Source organism: Oncorhynchus gorbuscha, linkage group LG16 (genome assembly GCF_021184085.1).
Source record: "Oncorhynchus gorbuscha isolate QuinsamMale2020 ecotype Even-year linkage group LG16, OgorEven_v1.0, whole genome shotgun sequence".
In the NCBI taxonomy this organism is placed as follows: domain Eukaryota; kingdom Metazoa; phylum Chordata; class Actinopteri; order Salmoniformes; family Salmonidae; genus Oncorhynchus; species Oncorhynchus gorbuscha.
The window spans coordinates 19,052,718-19,079,376 of record NC_060188.1 but is presented as its reverse complement, the minus strand read 5'-3'; the positions used below and the strand labels follow the sequence as shown (position 1 = coordinate 19,079,376).

General features: G+C 44.2%; 2 protein-coding genes across 9 annotated transcripts in view; one reads left to right on the top strand and one right to left on the bottom strand.

Annotated features, from left to right (window-relative positions):
- The window catches only part of LOC124000226 (RNA binding protein fox-1 homolog 2-like), a 43,038-nt gene extending 23,540 nt beyond the window's left edge, over positions 1-19,498 (top strand). Inside the window, exons 7-13 of one of the 7 annotated variants that reach the window (XR_006832560.1) lie at positions 11,689-11,776; positions 11,907-11,963; positions 12,091-12,235; positions 14,243-14,288; positions 14,614-14,656; positions 15,777-15,868; positions 16,137-16,181. Coding sequence is in view for 6 of the 7 variants with exons in the window: in XM_046306438.1 (XP_046162394.1) it covers positions 11,689-11,776; positions 11,907-11,963; positions 12,091-12,235; positions 14,243-14,288; positions 15,777-15,868; positions 16,137-16,275; positions 16,399-16,443 (612 nt within the window). In the remaining variant the exon portion in view is untranslated. Of the gene's footprint in view, positions 1-11,688; positions 11,777-11,906; positions 11,964-12,090; positions 12,236-14,242; positions 14,289-14,613; positions 14,657-15,776; positions 15,869-16,136; positions 16,276-16,398 lie in introns of those variants that run through there. The other 6 variants (XM_046306444.1, XM_046306443.1, XM_046306441.1 and 3 more) reach the window with 6 other exon arrangements.
- A 731-nt stretch (positions 19,499-20,229) lies between these two features.
- Positions 20,230-25,094, bottom strand: LOC124000227 (G-protein coupled receptor family C group 5 member D-like). Of its 2 annotated transcripts, none has more exons than XM_046306445.1 (4): positions 24,920-25,094; positions 22,225-23,519; positions 21,886-21,941; positions 20,230-20,957 (listed from the first exon to the last, which is right to left on the bottom strand). In XM_046306445.1, the coding sequence occupies exons 2-4, from the start codon at positions 23,447-23,449 to the stop codon at positions 20,859-20,861; spliced, it is 1,380 nt and encodes a 459-aa protein (XP_046162401.1). In that variant the 5' UTR covers positions 23,450-23,519; positions 24,920-25,094; the 3' UTR covers positions 20,230-20,858. The 2 variants fall into 2 exon arrangements, with proteins under 2 accessions (XP_046162401.1, XP_046162402.1); XM_046306446.1 differs by having other exon boundaries at positions 22,225-23,179.
- Between the last annotated feature and the right edge of the window lie 1,565 nt (positions 25,095-26,659).

The window sequence follows — 26,659 nt, the reverse complement described above, 5'->3', positions numbered from 1 at the left end:
TTCTTGGAAGTATGTGTGCATGATAATACTATGGCGTTGTAACATGGCTGTCACTGCAGCGCTGGTGCAGACAGTCTGGGATTTCTTGGAAGTATGTGTGCATGATAATACTATGGTGTTGTAACATGGCTGTCACTGCAGCGCTGGTGCAGACAGTCTGGGATTTCTTGCATGTCTTTTATATGGGCTATTTTGTTAAGACTAGATGATTTTGGTGATAGTGATGTGGACGTCTGGTTGTTTAGCATGACATCTTCTCAAAGTTAAAAATGCCTTACTACTTTTATGAAGGTCTGTTTATCCATAAAACAGAAAAAGGCAATCGTTGTTGATTGGATTCAATATTTTATTTCATGTTGTTGACTAAAGTCTGTCAGTGCATGGGAATCTGTAGCGAATGTTCTCCTAGCTAGTCCATTTGGAACCCTAAGTGTGCATGGCTGTTGGTTCTACACAGAGTGAAGTATTGATCTCTGCAGTGGCCTATTCTATTACATCGAAGTGTACTTCTTTTTGTCTGGAATAAAACTCTGCGCTTTGAAGAAGTCAGTTTCCCGTGCGCGTCCAATGTACCCATGTAAGTGGTCCGATTCACTTGTCTTCCTGCTGTTTGTGTCTCCACTCCACACTACTGTGTGTGTCTAAGTCTGCACACACACCATGCATCTCCTCCATCAGTCTGTGTGTGTCTAGGTCTGCACACACACCATGCATCTCCTCTATCAGTCTGTGTGTGTCTAGGTCTGCACACACACCATGCATCTCCTCTATCAGTCTGTGTGTGTCTAGGTCTGCACACACACCATGCATCTCCTCTATCAGTCTGTGTGTGTCTAGGTCTGCACACACACCATGCATCTCCTCTATCAGTCTGTGTGTGTCTAGGTCTGCACACACACCATGCATCTCCTCTATCAGTCTGTGTGTGTCTAGGTCTGCACACACACCATGCATCTCCTCCATCAGTCTGTGTGTGTCTAAGTCTGCACACACACCATGCATCTCCTCCATCAGTCTGTGTGTGTCTAGGTCTGCACACACACCATGCATCTCCTCTATCAGTCTGTGTTTGTTTGTGTCCTCTTCATGTCAAAGGGTATTCCACAAAAAGCACTCAAACTAAAGACATTGACATCACCACCCATAGACCAGGGCGCTCCTACCCTGCTCCTGGAGAGCTACCCTCCTGTAGGTTTTCACTCCAACCCTGCTCCTGGAGAGCTACCCTCCTGTAGGTTTTCACTCCAACCCTGCTCCTGGAGAGCTACCCTCCTGTAGGTTTTCACTCCAACCCTGCTCCTGGAGAGCTACCCTCCTGTAGGTTTTCACTCCAACCCCAGTTGCGATATACCTGATTCAGCCTTTCAACCAGGTAATTATTAGAATCGAGTATGCTAGATAACCTACAGGACGGTAGCTCTCCGGGAACAGGGTTGGAGTGATAACCTACAGGACGGTAGCTCTCCGGGAACAGGGTTGGAGTGATAACCTACAGGACGGTAGCTCTTCGGGAACAGGGTTGGAGTGATAACCTACAGGACGGTAGCTCTCCGGGAACAGGGTTGGAGTGATAACCTACAGGACGGTAGCTCTCCGGGAACAGGGTTGGAGTGATAACCTACAGGACGGTAGCTCTCCGGGAACAGGGTTGGAGTGATAACCTACAGGACGGTAGCTCTCCGGGAACAGGGTTGGAGTGATAACCTACAGGACGGTAGCTCTCCGGGAACAGGGTTGGAGTGATAACCTACAGGACGGTAGCTCTCGGGGAACAGGGTTGGAGTGATAACCTACAGGACGGTAGCTCTTTGGGAACAGGGTTGGAGTGTGAACCTACAGGACGGTAGCTCTCTGGGAACAGGGTTGGAGTGCGAACCTACAGGACGGTAGCTCTCCGGGAACAGGGTTGGAGTGATAACCTACAGGACGGTAGCTCTCCGGGAACAGGGTTGGAGTGATAACCTACAGGACGGTAGCTCTTCGGGAACAGGGTTGGAGTGATAACCTACAGGACGGTAGCTCTCCGGGAACAGGGTTGGAGTGATAACCTACAGGACGGTAGCTCTCCGGGAACAGGGTTGGAGTGATAACCTACAGGACGGTAGCCCCCCGGGAACAGGGTTGGAGTGATAACCTACAGGACGGTAGCTCTCCGGGAACAGGGTTGGAGTGATAACCTACAGGACGGTAGCTCTCCGGGAACAGGGTTGGAGTGATAACCTACAGGACGGTAGCTCTTTGGGAACAGGGTTGGAGTGTGAACCTACAGGACGGTAGCTCTCCAGGAACAGGGTTGGAGTGTGAACCTACAGGACGGTAGCTCTCCAGGAACAGGGTTGGAGTGTGAACCTACAGGACGGTAGCTCTCCGGGAACAGGGTTGGAGTGATAACCTACAGGACGGTAGCTCTCCGGGAACAGGGTTGGAGTGATAACCTACAGGACGGTAGCTCTCCGGGAACAGGGTTGGAGTGATAACCTACAGGACGGTAGCTCTCCGGGAACAGGGTCGGACTGATAACCTACAGGACGGTAGCTCTTCGGGAACAGGGTTGGAGAGCCCTCCCATTGAGGCTTAATCCATTTCCAGGCAGTGACAACAATATGCCATTAAGCAACTCCTCACACTGATGTATTGAAGGTGACATTTAAGACATTTGACTGTGGGATACCCCGACATTTGACGGATACAGCCCTGTAAGTCTTGTCACCGTGCTGTCACACCACAGTTCCCACCCTGAAGTACTGTAGTAGTAACAGCGTATTGAACGTGTAGGTGTGTCTCTCTCTCCGCATGCCGCTCTTGTTGATGTGTTGGTGTGATGGGAAGTGATTGCTCCGTGGCGCAGAGTTTTAGACAGACATTAGATGCAGTAGAATATGAAGGTGCAGTCTATCACCTCAGTAGTGGTGGTAATGAGAACGAGCGACGTCTCGTCTCCTGGTGCTCTTGAGTCAGCATGCATCTCATCAGACACAGGGTCGCAGGGAGGAGAGCTCCTCACTCAGAGACCAACCATGTCACCACTGCATGAGCCTGAGTCTCTGACTAAAGAGAGAGCTGGGTGTGATAAGGACTAACTTACTGGGACTGTTCACCTGATCCTGCATGGCTGGTCCGTTCTCATTCAGTGGTAGATGTACGCTACACTACTGCAGGTGGCAAACCGCCCACAGCCTCCATTTGAAACAGTTCTGTCAGTCTTTTAAAGAAAAGGGTCATGTTCTTCAAGAAAGCCAATCAGACTGGATGTTTTATCCTGACATTTCACCTCGGCATCAACCTAATTGAAAAGGCATTGATTTGGATCCTGTTTCAACATCAGCTCTTTCACTTGAGCTTTAGATGTGAATTGGCTCAAATCAAAAGAAGGCTGTGATCACTCTGCTCCCCAGAACTGTATTACTGCTCTAAATGGGCTGTTTGTGATAAACTGGGCTTAGCTTTGGATTTAGTCATGGTTGTTGCTTGTTTCAGATACTTTGCATGATTGACAGAGAAAAATAGGTGAACTTGTGAATGGATTGGTGTGGTTGTGTGTGTTTATGTGAGAGGAGGGCAAAAGAAAAGGGGACAGGGAGTATGAACTGTTCCCTTTCCACTCCTCTCTCTTTCTCCCAGACCACAGGCTGCTCCCTCTCTCTCTCCTTCTCTCTCTCTCTCTCTCTCTCTCTCCTTCACTCTCTCTCTCTCTCTCTCTCTCTCTCTCTCTCTCTCTCTCTCTCTCTCTCTCTCTTCTCTCTCTCTCTCTCTCTCTCTCTCTCTCTCTCTCTCTCTCTCTCTCTCTCTCTCTCTCTCTCCTCTCTCTCTCTCTCTCTCTCTCTCTCTCTCTCTCCTTCTCTCTCTCTCTCTCTCTCTCTCTCTCTCTCTCTCCTCTCTCTCTCTCTCTCTCTCTTCTCTCTCTCTCTCCTCTCTCTCTCTCCTTCTCTCTCTCTCTCCTCTCTCTCTCTCTCCTTCTCTCTCTCTCTCTCTCTCTCTCTCTCTCTCTCTCTCTCTCCTTCTCTCTCTCTCTCCTCTCTCTCTCTCTCTCTCTCTCTCTCTCTCTCTCTCTCTCTCTCTCTCTCTCTCTCTCTCTCTCTCTCTCTCTCTCTCTCTCTCTCTCTTCTCTCTCTCCTTCTCTCTCTCTCTCTCTCTCTCTCTCTCTCTCTCTCTCCTCTCTCTCTCTCTCTCTCTCTCTCTCTCTCTCTCTCTCTCTCTCTCTCTCTCTCTCTCTCCTTCACTCTCTCTCTCTCTCTCTCTCTCTCTCTCTCTCTCTCTCTCTCTCTCTCTCTCTCTCTCTCTCTCTCCTTCACTCTCTCTCCTCTCTCTCTCTCTCTCTCTTCTTCACTCTCTCTCTCTCCTTCAAGCTCCCATTATCTCCAAGCCAGTCATGTTTGTCTTCCTTTGTTTCTCCACTGTTATGTCTTTCCCTGTCTGACATTCCCCAGTCCTCTGTCCCTGTGTGACACTCCCCAGTCCTCACCCTCTCGTCTTGTATATGTGCACCTGTGTGTAATACGTCTCGTTGTATTTCCTTTCACATGTTATATTTTCGTCTTTAGTCCTTTAACTCATCCTTCTCTCTTTTTATCTCTTTTTTTTTCTAAAGTTATTTTGTTGTGATTCATAGCGGAACTAAATGTTCCAAAGTAATTTCTTTATACAATTACCCCCCTCTGCAGATCAAAATATGAATCCTGCCAACGTCGCTTTTAGTAAGAATCATTTTACGCTACAATTCACTTAAGTATTTTTACTGCCACTCTTGACTGTGGGAGACATATTTTCAGACGCAATTAAGCCAATCTCTTAATATAAAAGTGGTCGACCTGGTTTTTGTGTCCCTTACTCCTCTCCTATGACCACTATAATTTGCATACGTTGAAAGAAGCACCCCTCCAGTCCGTGTGTCTCACTAGAAATGGAAAGATGCTCATACATTGAGCAGAAACTCATTTTGGATTATTTTTCTCTCTCAAAAACTGTATCACTGCTTTCAACTATTATCCCCATTTTATTTCACATTGGAGGGGATTTTAATTTATTGGGTTGTTTGTTGGTTTATTTATTTGTTATTATATTTTTTCTGTTTCCCTGATGACTTCTATGTGTGTTGTCAGTCTCCACGGTAACCACTCGCGTGTCTTCACGCTGTTTCTTCGGCAACGGTAAGTTGTGTATAAATGACATAATCGCTGATCTGACCCAACCCCTCCCTTGAAAAAGGCACTAGATGCAAAATCACACATTGTTTTGAATATTCCTAAAGTATATTACAAATCAATTTGAAGTATGGTAGCCTAGCATTGTTCTGATCCCTCAGCTATCCAGAGTATAAGTCCCTTTTATGATGGGCCTGTATTGATAGGGAAGGTAGCAGTGACGAGGCGCACACACACACACACACACATATAGACAGATACACACACACACACACACACACACACACACACACACACACACACACACACACACACACACACACACACACACACACACACACACACACACACACACACACACACACACACACACACACACACACACACACACACACACACACACAGCCCATTGACAGCCTGGTCCAACTAGTAATAATAATGGATCCACCCCCCTCCCCTCCTCTCATTAACACCTCCCCGGAATGTCCAAGTTTAATCATCCTCCTCTTTGCAATGACATGGCTTACCAGAACCCATTTGATTAAAACTTCATTGTATGTATATTTTTCCTAATGAATTGTTATCCCCAGTAATGATGATAACCCAGGGCTCTCTGGGAAGCTCCTGTTCAATTGTCTTATCATCCTTTCAGCTGCTTCAGTCAGTGTTAGTTAAGGGGAAAATAAATCTGTCATAACTTTTGGGAATAACTTTTCTTTGTCTCCAGTGTTGGATGGGTTTCAGATTCATGGGTGGGCCTGTGTAAAGGTGCAATATGCAGAAATCGCTTTGCCATTTCCTGGTTGCTAAAATTCTAATAGTTAGCCTAATTTCTGTTTATGTGACAAACAAGTGACCTATAGTGTAGAGAGTCATTGTACCATTTAAACCGCTGTGAAATATATTTTCAATAATGGAAAAATACTGTATTTTCAGCTGTTTGAAATAGAGGTTGACCGATTATGATTTTTCAACGCCGATACCGATTATTGGAGCCCCCCCCCCCCAAAAAGCTGATACCGATTAATCGGGCGGTTTTATTTATATATATATATTTATTTGTAATAATGATAATTACAACAATACTGAATGAACACTTATTTTAACTTAATACAATACATCTATTTAGTCTCAAATAAATAATGAAACATGTTCAATTTGGTTTAAATAATGCAAAAACACAGTTTTGGAGAAGAAAGTATAAGTATAAGTGCAAAATGTGCCATATAACAAAGCTAACGTTTAAGTTCCTTGCTCAGAACATAAGAACATATGAAAGCTGGTGGTTCAGTATTCCCAGTTAAGATGTTTTAGGTTGTAGTTATTATAGGAATTATGACGCGTCAACTATTTCTCTCTATACCATTTGTATTTCATATACCTTTGACTATTGGATGTTGTTTTTGTTTTTTTTACCCCCTTTTCTCTCCCCAATTCCATGGTATCCAATTGGTAGTAGTTACAGTCTTGTCTCATCGCTGCAACTCCCGTACGGACTCGGGAGAGGCGAAGGTCGAGAGCCATGCATCCTCCGAAACACAACCCATCCTAGCCGCACTGCTTCTTGACACAATACACATCCAACCCGGAAGCCAGCCGCACCAATGTGTCGGAGGAAACACCGTACACCTGGCGACCTGGTCAGCGTGCACTGCGCCCGGGCCACCACAGGAGTCGCAAGTGCGCGATGATATAATAATAATAATATATGCCATTTAGCAGACGCTTTTATCCAAAGGGACTTACAGTCATGTGTGCATACATTCTACGTATGGGTGGTCCCGGGGATTGAACCCACTTCCCTGGCGTTACAAGCGCCATGCTCTACCAACTGAGCTACAGAGACAAGGATATCCCTGCCGGCTTAACCCGGACGACGCTGGGCATCAAAAAAATGGCCTGAATCTCTTTCTAAAGACTGTTGACATCTAGTGGAAGCTCTAGGAACTGCAATCGGGAACGATTTCTCCCTATTATAAAAGTGCCAGCCATTGAAATCAGTGGTATGCTGAATTATTTTATTTATTTTATGGTTTGTCCTCGGGGTTTCACATGCCATTTCAGTTCTGTTATACTCACAGACATTGTTTTTACAGTTTTAGAAACTTTAGAGTGTTTTATATCCAAATCTACCAATTAAATGCATATTCTAGCCTCTGGGCCTGAGTAGCAGGCAGTTTACTTTGGGCATGCTTTTCATCCGGGTGTCAAAATACCGCCCCCTATCCCAAAGAAGTTAAGAACGGGAAGCATAGAAATGGTGCACATGGAAAATATCTACCTTTTCTTAGACTTGCTTTCATTGAGAATGACAGATCTATAACTCGCATTTCTACGTCAATTTGGTCCGGTCGTCCAAAAAGTTACATATTGCGCTTTTAAATCCTAATGCACAACATGTGGATTGCAGTTTTAAATCCTAATGCACAACATTCAAGCACACAGAAAGTAGTACAGAAATTACAGTTACCATTTTCAAACACGACCCATCAGTTTTGCTGATTGGAAAGTACAATCATCGCTGCAAGTTGCACTTGCACATAGAATGGTAATTTTCACTCGCATGGTGGAGGACATGATTAGAACACAGCATTGCTTCCTACAACATGGTGTGTTTTTTCATAGAGTTCCTATTCAATTACTAGAGGGGCTATTTCATAAGCCCTCTGAAGTTCCAGAATGGGGTTAAAATGGCACCCATGGTGGTCAGCGAGAAATCCAAACCAGTCTAATTGGAATTAATGGCTAAGGCATAATCCAGATTTTACTTATGCAGGAAAATTAAAGTAATGCATGTGATATATCAGAAATTGTGTAATCAAATTATTGTCAACCTAAAATATTGTGATATAATTATAAATATAGTTTAAAGGTTTACACCAATTTTCCTTATAAATAGCCTCTAAAATATTTTTGTAAATCATAATGTTAAAAATGTTTGTTTTCATGGGAATTTGAGTGCCATTAAATGATGTAATAGCATTACTTGTTGTATTTCCAACTTGTCCAAGTCCTAACTGATTTCAGCCAGTGTATGGCTGTGGATTGACTGCATTGTTCGAATGGAATGTTGGCATAATGGCAGTTAATAAAAAATTTAAAAATCTACGGAAACATTCCTCCAAAACTGGCTGGCTTGCTAGCTAACAAACATACAGGGCAGAAAATTCCTTCAAATTAATTATTTTATATCAGGGATGGGCACCATGGGGCGTAGATAATATGTTGCTGTTTTAAAGCTAGTTTACTGCAATTCCAAGAAATGTGCCGTGGGGTGGAGAGAATATTTTCCAGTTTTGGAACTAATTCCATACAATTGTTTTTGAGTTAATTACATGTCATCTACACATTTTGCCATAAGGTGGAGAGCGACGCTTCCAGTTTTTAATATAATATCTGTGAGACTGACGAACACAATCAATGGGGGCCCCCGGGCTCTAATTTGACCTTGATTACTAGAAGTTTGGATAACTGGCTGCTAGACTAATTTACCAATCTAAAAAATGTTAGTTGACATGGGCTAATTTGACTGACATAAAATGAACCCCCCCCAAAAAATATATATATCCTTGGGCTGCAGCCACCAGTTTCTCAGCCCTGTTTTACATGATCTTATCACAGCACTGGCAAACCATAGTTGACCAACTCCTTGACCAAAATGGCTGACCTTTATTCAATCATAAAAATATTCATGTCAATTCTAGTATTCTAAATCCTAATTGTATGTGTTTTTCTGTGTTCTAAATGTGAAAGTATACTGAGCTAAAGTGTATATGCTTATGTATTTCACATTTTGAAACTTCAGGGAGAATCACTCATGGAAACCGATAGATTAACACAGGGGCGTAGGCATTTGTGGGGTGGACACAGGCCCACCCACTGGGGAACCAGGCCCTGCCAGACCCATCCAATCAGATTGGATTGGTCCTGCAGGCCATCCCACCAATTTTTGTCCATTCAGCAGTCATCATAAGTATATCTGTTACAGGAGTTAGTGAAATTGTAATTGTTTAGAAAAGATAGCTCATCCATCTGTCCATATTTTCTCTTCACAATGATAAGCAGCGTTAATCGTGTAGCTCTTAAAGTTTGAGGATTTTTAAAAGTTCACATTGCGAGCAGCAGCAGGGAATCTTATGGAATGCACTTTAAGAGAATACTCAATCAATAAAGTTTATAACCGCAATAACGCACCTCTGTCGTGAGTCTAGTAATGGGATTAACAACCAGGAGTTAAAAGAACAGAGATTCATTCTGTTCTGTGAATTCCTCTGTAGAGTAGCCTGAAAAGATAAGGGGTTTAACCAACTGTATATAAACACATTGGGTTTAAGTGGGTGATCCTTTGGCCTGTCTTCTGCTGTCCTTTTAACCTCCCTTTGGTTTGGTTTTCCTTTATTGAATGGTGTGTGTATTAGTTTGTGTACTGGTCTTAGTTTGTGACACACAGTAATAATGCCTGGCAGTGTCTCGTATGATTTGATTTCTCTCTTTTTTGGGGTATGAGGATTGCTCTTCTCTTCTCTCTTCCCTCCATCCTTTAGTGCTCTGTCTCTCTATTCCTCCACATATAACTTAGTGAGATTTTTGGGAGAATGGTCACAGAATCTAATTGCTTTTTTTGAATGACGCACCTTGGTATTTGTTATTTTTGTTTTTGAGAAAATAATTGTTGATTTTTGTTGTTGCTTTTGTAGACGACGTCTCTCTCTTTCTTACACCATCTTTGTGTTTCCCTGTTTCTGTATGTGGACTGGCTCTGTATCTATCTCTCTCTTTCTCACCTGCATCCCTCTCCTGAACTCCTTACCTGTCCCATCTGTCTCTGTATGTGTTTGATATGGGAGTGCTGCGATTGTTTTGATTGGTCTCTATGCTGCATCCGACGCTTGCTGATTGGCTGAATTACATTTTTTGGTTCTTTATTCTCACTCTTGGTCATGTGATGCGCCCATATTTGGCTGCGTATAATTTCTGTCTTATAAAATTATTAATTTTGTCCAACAAATGTTTTTTGCACCCCTCTTTCTCTCCCCCTTTTGTATGTATTGATGTTGATTTCTTTTTAGGTTAACCCCAACAAGTTTGGTTTCATTTGGGGGCGGTTTGGGTTACTTTGGCCCAGTTCTATTGGTACTGCTGTGGGCTTAAGTTGAGGGGTGGGATGGGGTTGAATGTTTATTATTAACCCATGCAGATGTGTTTCTCACTGGTCTCTGTTTGATTTGCATGTCTACCTCTCGGTGAGATTGATCAAATTGCATTACCTCCCCTGGCATTTGACACACCACTAACTATACATAAGGAAATGGATCATTGCCCAGTTATCATACCCAAAATAGAGGCGTATAAATGACCCGGATATGAATGCTGTGATATGAAAAGATTATCAGCATTAATCTGATTCATTAGGCTGATTTATTCGTTTTATTTTAGTGTCTTCACTCACAGGGACAATTATGTCAGCTAATTGAATCACTCAAGGCTGACCATCTCATTTGCAATGAAGGAAAATGAGCTAATTGTCATTTCCATTTGAATGAGGGCTGCAGTGATAGAGTATGATTAGTGGGGTGTTGAAGGTGGCTGAATCCATAATGGCCTTCTAAGTGGAACTTTGTCACATAGAAGTCTCAAAGCTCTCCAATTGGCCAATAGGTCATTAGTAGCTCATAACAAAGTTTGACATGGCGCAACGGCACACTCAAACTGTGAAATTGCACGACACAACAGTCATTCTCATAAACCCCATCAAAGGAGATGGATAAAGATTAAGGAAGGGAGCCTAATATGGCCCTTTGAAGTTCAGTGAGGGATTAGCCTAGCTAGCAGCCATCTTGATTCAACAGCCGTCTCTGTTCACACACCTGCAAACACATATTATTATTCTCCTGCAGTGCCACGTATCTCAGCTCTTCTCCTCCACCTTATCTCTTCCTTTCTTCTTTTACCTATAAATCTCTCTTCCTCTCACCGCTGGGCTCAACCACTGGCCCTCAGTGTAGCTAGTTGTCTCCACAGTGAGTCATCGATTACACTCCTCTTGGGCAGAACACTTTAATTGCATGACTAAGATTCCCCCCTAACAATCCTCCACCCACTCATGTACACACGCGCACACAAACACCGCCAGGGAGAGCAGAGCCTACTTCATCATAAGCGATGTTGTCAGCTGTCGTATAACTGGCTGAGGAGGAGGCAGCCTGGCAGGGAGGAGTTAACGATGTGATGCATCAAACCCAGCACCGTATTGATGTGAATGATCCAGCGATGGTGAATGGGGAGCAGACTGTAACTGTGGCCTCCCTGTATGTGTACACACAATCACCATCTTCTTGGCAAATGGTCTGTTGACCTTAGACAGCAGGAGTGTTATTACCATTGCATTATTCACACAGTCAGAGATAGATATGCTTTATTTTATGAATTGCTATCACGTGTAAATGTCTAATATTGGTCCACTTGTGTGATTGTGTTTGTGTGTGTTTCCTCAATTGAATAGAACGGGCCAAACGTTGTGCTCACTGTCCCTCCTCCCACTCCCCAGGTTAACAATGCCACGGCCAGGGTGATGACCAATAAGAAGATGGTCAGCCCCTACCCCAACGGAGAGGCCCTTAGCACCCTGCCATATGGTAACCATATGCAAACTACTCCATTAGCCTCATTATGATCCCTAACTAACTATTAGTCAGCTGCCCATCTCCCTGTGTATCCCCTATCTATATGAAACCCTCCTGTTTCTCCCTTCTCTCTGCTTCTCAGCAGGATGGAAGCTAAGCCCAATGGTGCAGGCCATGTACGGACCAGAGCTCTATGCAGGTAAACCTCGTCTTCCTCTTAGATTTCATGCCCTTCATTTCACCCAAATCTGACTTCATTTATTAAGCATCCCTAATTCATAGTACCCCCAGGCATTGGATGTTCATACCCTCTCTCCTTCCTTCAGTTCCGGGGTTCCCCTACCCATCTGCGGCAGCGGCAGCCTCCACGGCAGCTGCGTTCCGTGGTGCCCACCTTAGGGGCCGGGGAAGGCCAGTGTACGGGGCTGTGCGTGCGGCGGTGCCGCAGCCTGCCCTCCCTGCCTACCCTGGGTAAGGGATTCAACTACACAATCCATCCTCTGAACGGACACACTTAACATGACATTTATATACGTTCCTTCAGTAAATTCAGTAGTTTACTATAAATACCAATAAGTGTAATATCATTAGTTTGGTAGTATAGACACAAACTCCCTCTGAGCAGAACAATCATTTGACCCTCTGCGTCACACTGCACACAAAGACCAGACACATTTTCTTTCTATTTTTCTATGTTCCAGTAATTCCACTAGAAACTGTACTGCATGTTGCTGGGCTGTGCCAATTGGTTAATGGGGATGCAACTGCTGTGATATTCTGGATTTTTTTTTACTAGTGCTGCAGGAAATGGCTCTTCCATATTTAATCCACTACTGCCTGACTTCAAACAAACGACTGGCTGACTTGTCCTCAGTCTGTCCAGGACCTTGTCAATGTAAATGGGCCTCCGTTCCATCTCCCCGGGGATGCTGATAGAGGATGGTACCCTATAATACAGTCATGTTGATAATACCACTTGGTTCAGCAGTAATGGAAGAAATAAATGGTAGTGTATTTCCTCTGCATGCTGCATGTGTGTGAAATAACTGTTCTATCTCTCTCCTTGTGCGTTCACTTTTCCCCTCAATCATCTCCCTGTTTACTTTCCTCCACACTGGCTTTCATTCCTGCCACTCTGGTCTTGGACCATCTCACTGTAAACACCGACCCCTCCATCTCCACTGCTCCTGTTCCTCCCTATCTCCTCCCTCCACCCCTCTCTTCACCTGCCATCTCCTCTGTCTGCCATCTCCACCCCCTCTTCTGCCATCTCCTCCCTCCACCCCTCTCTTCACCTGCCATCTCCCCTGTCTGCCATCTCCTCCCTCCACCCCTCTCTTCTGCCATCTCCCTGTCTGCCATCTCCCCTGTCTGCCATCTCCTCCCTCCACCCCTCTCTTCACCTGCCATCTCCTCTGTCTGTCTGCCATCTGCCATCTCCCCTGTCTGCCATCTGTCTGCCATCTCCCCTGTCTGCCATCTCCTCCCTCCACCCCTCTCTTCACCTGCCATCTCCTCTGTCTGCCATCTCCCCTGTCTGCCATCTCCTCCCTCCACCCCCCTCTCTTCACCTGCCATCTCCCCTGTCTGCCATCTGCCATCCTGTCTGCCATCTCCTCCCTCCACCCCTCTCTTCACCTGCCATCTCCTCTGTCTGCCATCTCCCTGTCTGCCATCTCCTCCCTCCACCCCTCTCTTCACCTGCCATCTCCTCTGTCTGCCATCTCCCCTGTCTGCCATCTCCTCCCTCCACCCCTCTCTTCACCTGCCATCTCCCCTGTCTGCCATCTCCTCCCTCCACCCCTCTCTTCACCTGCCATCTCCTCTGTCTGCCATCTCCCCTGTCTGCCATCTCCTCCCTCCACCCCTCTCTTCACCTGCCATCTCCTCTGTCTGCCATCTCCCCTGTCTGCCATCTCCTCCCTCCACCCCTCTCTTCACCTGCCATCTCCTCTGTCTGCCATCTCCCCTGTCTGCCATCTCCTCCCTCCACCCATCTCCTCTTCACCTGTCTCATCTCCTCTGTCTGCCATCTCCCCTGTCTGCCATCTGCCTCTCCTCCACCCCTCTCTTCACCTGCCATCTCCTCCCTCCCCCTCTCTTCACCCATCTCCTCTGTCTGCCATCTCTCCCCTGTCTGCCATCTCCTCCCTCTACCCCTCTCTTCACCTGCCATCTCCTCTGTCTGCCATCTCCCCTGTCTGCCATCTCCTCCCTCCACCCCTCTCTTCACCTGCCATCTCCTCTGTCTGCCATCTCCTCTGTCTGCCATCTCCTCCCCCCACCCCTCTCTTCACCTGCCATCTCCTCTGTCTGCCATCTCCTCTGTCTGTCTGCCATCTCCTCTGTCTGCCATCTCCTCTGTCTGCCATCTCCTCCCTCCACCCCTCTCTTCACCTGCCATCTCCCCTGTCTGCCATCTCCTCTGTCTGCCATCTCCTATGTCTGCCATCTCCTCTGTCTGCCTTTATCTCTTAGCGTGGTGTATCAGGATGGTGGGTTTTATGGAGCTGCAGACTTATACGTAAGTAGATTCCCACTCCTCACACTCCCTCATGACTCTCTCTCCTTTCTCTCTGTGCGTTTCTGCATGTGCATAATTAAATGTGCTGCACAGAGCTGCCCAAATATTGAATTATGCTAAGGGGTACACTCTGTACTTTACCATTCCACCACTGCCTGGGGTCACACCTGTGGGTGAGTTTTCCCAGAAGACAGACTGTAACAGAGGGTGTTGTAGTCTGGTGTTGTAACACGGGGTTCCAACATGGGTAGCCGGGCCGCTCTGTGTGCGCTTGTGTCCGGGCGCGTGTCCAGGTTGACAATGGCTGTTTCTGTTCTCTCTATAGAATAGTGTTTCAGGACTCTGTCATTAGTAGCAGATTGCCTCAGGTAGGGTCATTACCAAACACAGTGTCTATTTTTATTATCCCTCTGGTGATTATGATCTTTTGATGTTGTTTTGTTTTGAAACGGTAACTTGCTTTTCATTTTCCTACTAACTCACTGACATCTGCACAGGTGGATTGTGGGGAAGGGGTTTGTTACTAAGCTACTAAACAGCGTGTGTTTTTGCCAGTTTGTTCAAAGAGAACCTGGTCCCTGAAAGGTAGACTGCTGGCAGAGATCACATGAAAGGCAGCAGTTGTATTTGTCTTGAAGTCACTGGCAGAGAGCCTCTTATTTCATACGAACACCAATGTTCCCAGCACCATTTCTTCTGATTGGAAGTTACCACATCCGTTATGCTGAGTAACATCCATAGCTGGAACCGGTACAGAGATGAGCTGGAAGATACTCTATCTGTGTAGCAGCAGTGCCCTGTGGGGCTGAAAATAAAGACGAGGAGAACACGGTTTCGTTTTACTAAAGCCTGTCCCCAACCCCTTCCCGGTCTGGACTCTTCTCTGAAGCATGCTGATCTACGTCTGCATGCTCTACAGGCATAGGTCTACCGTTTCTCTCTCCCCCTTACCTTCTCTCACAGCCCCCCTCCCTTTTTACTGTCACTAGTTGTACTGCAGGTTTCCAGGGGAATGCTCGGGGTTGTGTTCTGTATGATTAGGTCCAAATGCAGTGGTGTGTTCAAATAGATTTGCATTGAATCGGGGCAAGCATGCTGTCTCAATGCCAGGAGGTGACACTGTGAGTGTGTTTTGAGTGTGGCATCTCTATTTTCCCCCTCTCTCTTTGTCTTATATGCATATGAGAGATCACAACGATAATATGGATGGTTTGTGTAAACGTTACTTATCTTTCTCTATAATTCTTCATCTTTGATATGCTGCATTACTGATGATTGTCAACAACTTCCACTGTAATAATTATGATTTCTTTTATATTTTTACATTTGTTAATATATTAATCTTTAACCACAAATGTTCTAAACTTGGTTGTTGTACTGTGTGATTCTTTAACTCACCCTGCACTTACACAACTCTGCCTCGGTAATGATCCTGTCTACCTCAGCTGTACCATGGTAATAACCTCCATTTGTCCCTCTGTCTCCCAGGGAGGCTATCCTGCCGCTGCCTATCGCTTTGCTCAGCCTACCGCTGTAACCGGGGCAACTGCTGCCGCGGCAGCTGCTGCTTACAGTGACAGGTAAGAATGAGGAGGATCGTCTGAGGACTCAAAAAGCAGCAGCCTCGAAATGCAATAATGTGGCCAGACTTTTACACAATAACATGCTAGGCTATGACTCACAGTAGATATTATTTAGTTTTGGTGGGTATTTATGATACACTTGATCTTTACAAGTCTTTTGTTTTGTGATGTGTAGTATCTATGAGTCAGTGCAAGGTGTGTGTTATATTCTCACTGTAACTATGTGTAGCTGAAATACATATGTGTTGGTATTCCTCTGGGACAGTTATGGGCGAGTGTACACTACAGATCCCTACCACGCTCTAGGTCCTGCTGCAGCTGCCTATGGAGTCGGTGCCATGGTAAGAGCCCCCCAGCCGCAACACTACAACAACAGGCTGGAAACTGAGTTATCTTCACTTTATGTAAATGTAGTTATTTACTTCTCGCACATCTTTTTCACTGCTGTCTGTTGTTTAAAAACAGATACATCCTCCTTTCCTTATTTCTAATTTCTCTTTATCTCTCTCCCTTTCTCTCTCCTCCAGGCTAGTTTATATCGGGCTGGATACAGTAGGTTTGCGCCGTACTAAACAGCACTCGCACCACGGAATTCCACATTTCTGAACCTCTTCATTTGGGAAGAGCTCCCCTCCATTTTCTACGGGTGGTAGTATTAACCCATGTGTTTTGGAAAAAGGTCATCCACTCAAGATAAACTCAACTGTAACTCTGCTTGCTTCAACGGTCACACTCAGTGACAGTAATGAACGAATTAAAACTGCCTATGAATTTCAAGACTGGCAACAATAACTGAAGACAAAACTGTGGGAAGAACAAGAATGGTTCCATAAAAAACACTATTGGACATGAATGGAGAAATTGCTGCCCACCAGTAACCTTTTACACTACATCACTACAAACCTTTGCTCCTAATAGCCTGTGGTAAGAATACTCAAATGTAAATTGCACACATATGTACACAGCTCAATGTGTTAATACAACCTAAAAGTAGGCCATCACTAGCCTAAAATCTTAGGTCCTTTATACGAAACACTACATTGACAAAAAAAACTGCCCAGTGGTGGACTCCCATCAGTTAAACAATGAACACATCCAAGTTGTTTTTCTAAAGAACCTGTTCAACAAAAAGGTGAATGACACGAAGAAAAGCAAAAGTAGCAAAAAGTCCATAATCTGAACTACAAAAGCTGAGCGACGACGCAGTTAAATCTAGGTAACAGCTGTTGCTCTGAAAATGATTAGAGAAATCCAAACAGTCTACCATTACATTACATTACACCACCAACCCAACTGTAAAGGACAACAAAAGATAAACGGTGTGAAATGACAAGGAAAAAGAAACAAAATGACTTGTTTTTATTCTGCATTACCTCAGTTTTTCTTTTCTATAATTGTCTATGAAAAAGCATTGCTTAAAATGATTATTGTTATATAATGTGGATGCAATGAAATTACATCCACTATCATCATCATTTTCCAGTTGATTAATACTGCTATTGCTGGTCTAAGTATTCTGATTATGATTCTTACTGTAGTTGAAACTATAATGACACGTCTTTTGATCTGTATCATGTATCCTTACTATCATATACCTACATTATCTTCATTTTTCCTTTTGAGAATATTGTACAACACAACTCCTTATACATGTTCTCTTCACTAGACTATGACATTCCAGGTGTAGCATCAGAATGGTGACTGAACGGGGTAAAAACATTGAAAGTGTCTGGGCATAGCTAACATGCTGTAGAAACCAGTCATGCAAGCTGGACCCAGCTATTTACAGATAAGAATGGAATTCTTAGGGGTTTGAGGGAACAAACCAGATGGTAGGAAACATATGAGAGTTACAAACACTACAAGTTGATGTTACTTTTGGTTTCACCATTTTTAATATATATTTTCTGTCAAATTGACACAAATACAGACACGCGGGAAGTGAAACAACGTAATGTTCACCCAATGCAATCTTCCTCCCTCCTAAGTCTTTGGGAATGTTCTAGTCCAGTATGTATTAAAGTCACTGCCTCAATGCTACTTTAAGGTACAGGAAGTGGCCAACAAAAATATATAAATAGTCTTTGACCTATTATGTATCTCCATATACTCTGAATATGTTATTGCTATTGTTTGTCTTTTGGTTCCAAAGATTCTCTAAAAGCACATTTGTTGGTCAAGTGTACACATTTATTATACTTTTTCTGATTGTTCTTGCTGTTATTTTAGCTGTTTTTCTATTTTATGGTGGGTTCAAAGTGCTCCCTTTCAGTTTGCTGATGGTGGTGTTTTAAAAGCACCGTGTCCTAGAACATGTTATCTGAGAAGTGGAGAGGGAAGATGGGGGCAAACATGAATTTATTTACATCATTTTATAGCAACAGATTAATAAACTTAAAATCCCCAAAATACATTTGGGAACTGGCAAAGTTGGTCTTTTAAAACAGGGCTGCTGAATGTGCCAAGGGCTTTTGATGAAGTGGTCCCAGGCAGATGATAACCCAACATTTTTCACTGCCTTAAATATAACATTTAGGAGTCCACAGTAGACTTGAGAGGGGAGTTTGGCATTTTGATAGAGAATAAATGTCAGACTAGAGTGAGTGTGATGGTGAAACAAAGTGTTCTATTCCACACCATTTTAAAGAGCCCCACATGCCTCCTTTTTCTAGTTGGGAGTCAGTGTGTAGTTCAGGAACAGTTGTAGGGTGGAGGACCCAGGTAGAGAGCTGAGCCACAAACCGCCTGTTGACATGATGATTACCATGTTACTAGCTGTCTTATCAGGCCGGCAGGAATGCAGACAGCCACATTAGTTATTCTGTGGAGTATTTATGCCATGATATCATGACAATAAGAATTTTGAACTTCTCTTAAAAAGTATTAAAAGTATCAGTATGCATGTTTCTGTGAAAAGGACAGGGTCAAATGTCATTTCATTTGTTGCATGAATCAAAACAATTTCTATGGAAAGGAGGCTATGTGAAATATGAAGGCAGGATCGAGAGGGGTTTCAACATAGTCCACTTGAGTTTGTTTCTAGTTGGGGGGGGGGGGGATAATGATATGTAAAATACTGCCTGTTTTAAGTTTATGCCTGTGTTATCTATGTTCTTCTGTGGTCATGGTATCATTTGAATTACCAGTTTATCTCTTAGTTCAATTTTAATTTGGAATGTTTAACCCCTGCAGTTGTTTCCTTTGAAGTATGTTAAGTAACCAATGAGGTTGTCCCACCATGCACACAGCAGTTCAGCACAGACTGCTCTATGGCACAGCAACTGACCATCCCTCCATAACCCTCCACTTGTTACCCATCAGTGGAGACTCCCATGTGCCCGCTCACGGCTGCTGTGATCACCTTAGACCCAGCGGTGTGTCTCTTACCCCTGCACTGTGCTGAAGTCAACCTAGTGGGAGTTGTTGGACAGGGATTTCATGAGTTGGAATTGCATGTGACTTTTTTGTTTTCACATGTGCATTGCTAAGCTCATTGATCTAAGTGATATTTTTTTATTTTCTTCAAGTGGCTTGTGTATTTCTCTTCATTTTTTTCCATCTTCATGTTTGCCTTCTATTTCCTGTCATAGTTATTGAATGTACATAATAAACGGTTTGGTTTTTATACTCTTCTTTTCTCAACTCCTTATTTGGGTAAAATGCTTGGTAGATTTTGTTGCCTTTGATTATTTGTATGTAATCATAGGGTATGGAATGGCCACACAGGCCATAACTATTGTTCACTAGTAGTAGAGCTGGTGGCAACTATGCCAACTTAAACTCTAAAGTAGCTAATTTTCTCTAACCAATCTCGCATTGCATCTAAAGTTAATGTGAATGTCTGGGTTGAGTTTGGAGGAAATCTCATATCCCTGTTAATTGCTCTAATGCACAAGAGGCTAATTGCCAATTTGATGACATGCACTTCCAAATGATTGAAGTAGGACTAATTGAAAGGATTACATTGAGGGCTGTTTGATCAGTGACACAATAAAGCACATGGATCCACTGAATTATTGAGGTATTGACCCGACTGACTCACCCACTATGAGATGACCATGATGGCTATAGGCAGGCATAGTAGAAAGTTATATTGCTCTCATGTTATTCCTAGAGCGCTACAGATCTATCATTAATATCAGTAAACTGCTATTTGCATGGGGAAAAGACATGATGGAATGCATTTGGTGGCTCAATAATGGTATGAACATTGAGGTAAATTGAATCCCACCAACAATAATTCACATCTTGTACAGTGTCACCTAGTGGTGAAAACAGTAGTACCACTCAGTCTAGCTTGTGCTTCTTTTTGTGAGAATGAATCAGCCCTCTGCTGTTAGATATGACTAACAAATATACCTTTTAACATTCCATTTTAATAACACTTTTTCAAACGGCACAATATGCATAGCATAACATTGATTTAAACATGTATTTCTAAAGTGGGATGTAAAAAAAAATGGCATCCACCTTTACGTAAGATTTTAAGACATGATAAGGGTCTATTTTATCGCTGCCAGGTCCTGTCTCTCCTTCACACATGCCTGCCGCTGCCCCTGCCCATCCCTGCAGTTTGGCACCCTGATACAGACAGATTCACGCCTCCTGCCTGAGACTATTAGACACTGTCTCTGGTGTTTTCAAGCAGCATGTTGCAAAAAGACTCTTGTCACATTAGGTCAGATTCAGTAAGTTCATTCTATCTGGATCTAGCCCGAGTAAAGAAACATTAAATTAATCAATTGGGGCCTTAGTCATGTAATTATGGGAATCATGTTGCAATGCATGTTCTATTCAAGAAATATACATTTGTAGCTGAACTTCCAAAACATTTCTGGGCCATGTGAGAGTGCGTGTATAAATCAAATTGTATTAGTCACATACACCCGCAATAGCATCTGCTAATATGTGTAATGTTTTTGGTTTTTTCTGTCTTTGTCTTTGTGTGTGGGTGTGTGGGTGTGTGTACATGAAAAGCAATGTGATCTTAATCAGACAGGCTGTGTCCATAGTATACATCATAGGGCTCGCTGATGTTGGTGGTCTGAGGACGAGGGATGGAGTAATCTTTGTCAGGATCTATTTCCTGAAACACAAACATAGTGAAACATTAAAACATTAGTGTAGTAAATAATGTCAATTAGTTGTTCAGCATTACATGTACATGGCTTGTAATGGCAAGGGTCATATTCTTTTGTAAGATGTTATTTATCTTTTATGAACAATACACAACATAAACATACGAATGACAACATCATACAAACATCAACTACATTACACCTGCCCAGACCCACGAGCACACAACCCCATCTCCAGCGCCCGCATCATTTTCCTCCACATGGCCTGAAACGGCACCATTTTCTTTCTCTCCGTAGCCCACGTGTTTTCAATGTTGAAATAATAAATAGATTTCTCCATTGTGTTAATGATGGTGAATTGATTGATTTCCACATTTTTAGTAGACGTTTTTTCAAGATGAGTGATGAGAAGAGAATTGTCCATGGAAAACAGAAAGGAAAATGCCGCACACTGCTGCTCACGCTCCCAGGTGATATTTATTTATAACAACGTTTCGACAAGTTTTCATCAGGCATCCATGTAAAGTACCTGGATGTGCGTATGTTGTTCAGTTTTTGTAAGAGAATCATCCAAACCACCGTGTATCTCACTACACCCCCATGTGCCACGTCTTGAAATATGCAGACAGACGGATTAAAAGTACATTTACATTGTAATACTTCAGACCGCCAACTTTCTAGCTCCGCCCACAACTTCTGGATTTAATAGCATTCCCAGAAGGCATCGAATATTGATAGTTAGTTTTACACTTAAGACACGACTCTACACTTGTGCTGTAGAATTTGTGAATTTTGTCTCTTGTATAATACAATTCTATACATTATCTTATACTGGATTAAGCGTGCATTTTTGTTAGTTATTCTTTATTACAACATGCTGATTCTCAATTCCTATAATCACCCAGTAAGCCCAGAGCCATTTTGAGACCTACTCACTGTCATTGAGAATCCAGACTCATATGGTGATTGGAAAACGGGGTCTTGTTTTCTGCCTGGGGAAGAGAACACAATACAATTATCTGCAGATTCCATACAGTGAGTATTAAAGTGACAGAATGTGTAATTAACCTCATATGTCATATTTTATTCATTGGAGTGAGTCCATATACTGTATAATGTAGCTTCCATGCTAACTTATTAGTACTGTACCACCAGTCCATTTTCTGTGTTTCTAATGTTATGTTGCTGATTAACTAAACGTAGACATGCGGTACAGCACATTTCCCCGCTTTACTCCTTTCCAGTGCTACTGTTTCTCACTTATCCGTTCCTCACCGTCGTTCTCAAAGCTTCTGTTCTCCCTCCCTCCTTTCGGGCTCCCCAGCCCTGGCAGGTTGGCGTTGGGACTGGTCCATCCGCCAAAGTCTAGGGGGCCCTCCTTTGAGCTGGCCTCCCACCTGCAAAGGAGAACCACTTGGGCTAGTCCGTGACCCAGCAGTAGGACCCAGCCGTTGGCCACCAGGGCTATACTCAGCACCGGGTCATCCCACTGCGGCCGCCGGCCCATCTCCATGTTACCCCGGGTCAACAGGGCGATCCACACCACCCAGATGGCAGCAGACAGCAGCAGGGTGAGGCAGAGCAGCGTGGCCTGGACCTGGCTCTGTCGGCGGCTGCCTCCGCTGTAGCTGTAGCTGTAGGTGAGACAGGAGCGGCAGAGGCAGCACAGGGAGAGGACCAGGCCGGCGGCCAGCAGAACCAGCACGTAGATGAGCAACATGACATACTCCCCCTGGGAGTACTGGCAGGGCTGGCCGTCCCGCAGCAGCACGATGATCAGCCACTCTGTAGCGATGACCACCTGGAGGGTGAAGAGGGCCAGGGCCACCCCAGCCTCCCCCCAGCCTCGGGCCACAGAGAAGCCCAGCAGGGCCAGGCAGCGAGCCAGCAGGCAGGAGAAAGCCAGGGAGAACAGCACCCCGAACAGGAAGAGGCGCGTGGGGCATGTCTGGGTGGTGAGGCGGATGACGAAGGCAAAGGTCAGGGCGAAGACCCCCGCCGTGCTGAGCAGGAACAGAGCCATGGAGGCTACGCTCCCCCCGATGCCCCTGCGCTGGCGGGACGACACACACATCCACAGGGTCCAGAACAGCAGCCCCACCAGCAGCCCTGAACTGACCACAAAACCCAGTGAGGCCAGGCTCTCCACTACGATACCCCACGCCGCCTGACGGTCACACAGGTAGGAGTACACAGGGTCCAGATCCGCCCCACACCCCAGGATTGCATCCTGGGAAGTGAAGTTTGAGGAAGAGTTGAGCTGGAGGAAGGAAGTGGTGCCTCGGTTGATAGTGGATTTTACAGTGGGATTGTTAGTGTTGGTATTGGGGATAGCATTAGAGCTAGTGGCAGCACTGGGAGGGATGGTTTGGATGAGGGTGCCAGCATTCAGTGTGATCTGACATGTGCTGGGAAGTGGGATATTGAATAGTAGGATGAGAAAAAGAGATTTGTGTATCTGGAATGGAAAGACCATCCTTTTGTTTTGTTTTGTCTGCATGTTGTTGTGTCCTTCCTCTCTGGTTTTCTGTTTTGATGGTATTCTCCCTGCTCAGATGGGCCTTTGCTACCTGGAAAAAGTAGCATACATGAGAGCATGTATTTTTGACTCTGAATATCTTTATTTATAGAGCATAGCGGTGTTTAGGACAATGAAATCAATTAAGGTGCTTTTTAATAAAGTGAGTGAGAGAGTGCTAATGGATTGTAAACACCCAGGAGAGAGAGAGAGAGAGAGAGAGAGAGAGAGAGAGAGAGAGAGAGAGAGAGAGAGAGAGAGAGAGAGAGAGAGAGAGAGAGAGAGAGAGAGAGAGAGACATGCCAGGACAGGGAAATAACTTTGTGTACACAGTAAGAACAGAGGAATTAGGAGTTATTTCATTGGGAATTGGTTCTAGATACTCTACATCAGAGATGGGCTTGGAGGGAGTCGGGGCCACAGAAAATCTGAACTCATCATGAGGTGCTGCAGTTGCTCGCGGGTCTGTGTGGGGTCTGCGTACCCACATTGATTTACAGATCATTTCCTGCAATTCTACACATTTTGCCGTAGGGTGGAGAGAAATTATTATATCTGAGTGACTAACATAATCATATCATAGTATTATACTGTATTTTATACAGGACAGTTTAGATAGCTGGCTGCAAAACTAACTTAGGGATCTAAAAAATGTTATCTGACATGGGCTAATTGACTGACTATCAGTGCTTTACATGACAAGAAAATAACTGCTGATGCACAACCACATTTCGAAATTGCACCTTGTATATTCCACTATTTTAACTCGCAGCAGTAAGTTGAAACCGCAACTGATTTCGTAATAAAGAAATACAAATTGGGACGTCCCATTGCCCATCCCTGCTCTACACAGAGTAAAAATATAGACTACATGAACTCATAAAGCCGTGTGAAACCAGGAAAGAGGGAAATAGGGAGTGAGCGTGACAGCGAAATACAAATGCAAGGGGGGGGGGGGGTGACAGAGAGAAGCCAGAGATAGACCCTCCTGATAGTTGATTGTCACTTCCTCTAGTTCATAACAGAGCCCTTGTTTCAGTGTCAGAGATTCAAATATGACATTTAATATGCTTATCGCTGGGTAAATATGGCCCTGGCCCCTTTATTTAACCCTTAAGGATAACTCTGTTTTCTACAGAGGGCAGGAGATGAAACCTCTAAAAGTCACTAAAACATCTCTTTTGAATTCTTTTGAATGTTTTTCCATTGATTGGGTCGTTGAAATGGTTGACAGTAACAACAGTCTAAACAATAAAGATTAATTGTCATCCAACAACAGGAGACTTGACGGAATCGCTGCTTCAAATGTTTACTTTCAATCTTGTGGGAAACATTTTTACTTTCAAACACCAAACTCTTCCTGTGGCAAAACAGGTGGCAAACAAATGGTAGGATATACCTCCATTAAAGCTACTTTCAAACTAGCAAAGATGAGTAACATGAATGATTTACCCTTTATCCTGAGGCTTCAGTGCATCCACCTCTGTGGTCGGGGGTTATTTCTGATCCTACTTGTAGTTCCACTTGAGATTTGCAATAAACTCTCAGCTGATGCATCAGTAGACAGTCATCTATGTATGAACGTGCCTCCTAACTCAAGGATGTTCCCATATAATTTACAGGCAGTGCAAGAGGGAGGGAGGGAAAGCAGGAAGAGAGGAATGAGAGAGGGAGTAAATTATTTTGTAAACGAAAGATGATGATTTTATTCACCTCACCCACATTTACATCTAGTGGTGAAGCGATAGGAGAGAAGTTTGGACTGACTCACCCCTGACTTCCCCTCCTCTCACTCTCTTTTTCTTAGTGTATCTCACAAAACAGCAAAGTAGAGGTGGGGCTCGAATCCCTGGAGGCTATGGAACAGGCACTGATACACATTGACACACACACGCACGCACACACGCACGCAGGCACGCACGCAGGCACGCACATGCACACACATACAGTATCAAGGACATGCTAACGTTGAACATCTAGCTATGAGAGTTGACCACGTGATTGGAAATTATATGCATAGGCCCAGATTTGAATGCCAGGTCATCATAAATAATCACACTGCTGGTTGCTATGTTACAGAGAGAGGTCAGAGGTTAGGGGGAGGGTTTCCACTAGTTACTACAACCACAAACTAGAAATGGGATAATTTGCTCTTTGGTTTTAATTTAAGGTTAGGGTTAGACATAAGTGTGGTTAGGATTAAGGTTAGGTTTAAAATCTCATTTTTGTAGAAATAGACATGGTTTATTCTTTTGTGGCTGTAGTAAATAGTGATGACCGAGGAGGAGACTGAATAACACAACTGACTAATTTAACTGTCCCTGAGACTAACAGTAACCACTTAGACATAACCTCACAACACTGATACCCCTCAGGGATCAGGGAGGGAGAATGCCTTCCAATGGGTCTCTGTATGAACAAGCCTGTGCTGAGCTCCTGGGTTCAAGTCTGTACAGGCAAGGATGTTCTGTAAGGTGTGTGTAAATGGAGCAGAGTGGATCAACACTGAAGCTTTCATAGAGACAGACACAAAGGCCGGGATAGTTTGTCTGTTCACAGTATAGGATTTCCAAGCTTCAGGGACCTAGGAAAATAATATACAGTATCAGCAGACTATCAAGAGTTACTAAATACATATTAAAGCACAGGGAGGGCTTGGCCGGTAGGGATATCCTTGTCCCATCGCGCACCAGCGACTCCTGTGGCGGGCCGGGCGCAATGCTCGCCAACCAAGGTTGCCAGGTGCATGGTGTTTCCGCGGCTGACTTCCGGGTTGGATGCGTGCTGTGTTAAGAAGCAGTGCAGATACACAACCTGGGTTGGATTGTGTATCGGAGGACGCATGACCTTCAACTTTTGTCTCTCCCGAGCCCGTACGGGAGTTGTAGCGATGAGACAAGATAGTAGCTACTAAAAACAATTGGATACCACGAAAAAGGGGTAAAAAAATATAAAAAATAAATGATAGTCCCACTAAGCGCAAACCAGATGGGATGGCGTATCGCTGCAGAACGCTGTGGTAGCCATGCTGGTTAAGTGTGCCTTGAATTCAAAATAAATCACAGTCACCAGCAAAGCACCATCACACCACCTCCTCCATGCTTCACGGTGGGAACCACACACGCGGAAATCATCCGTTCACCTAATTTGCGTCTCACAACCAGAAATCTAAAATTTGGAGTCAACAGAAAA

Excerpts from the sequence above, each read along its gene's own strand:
- LOC124000227 (XM_046306445.1), bottom strand. The coding sequence starts at position 23,449 with ATGCAGACAAAACAAAACAAAAGGATGGTCTTTCCATTCCAGATACAC. Across the intron at positions 21,942-22,224 it reads CAGAAGCTTTGAGAACGACG|GCAGAAAACAAGACCCCGTT; the intron begins GTGAGGAACGGA and ends TCTCTTCCCCAG. Across the intron at positions 20,958-21,885 it reads AGTCTGGATTCTCAATGACA|GAAATAGATCCTGACAAAGA; the intron begins GTGAGTAGGTCT and ends TTTGTGTTTCAG.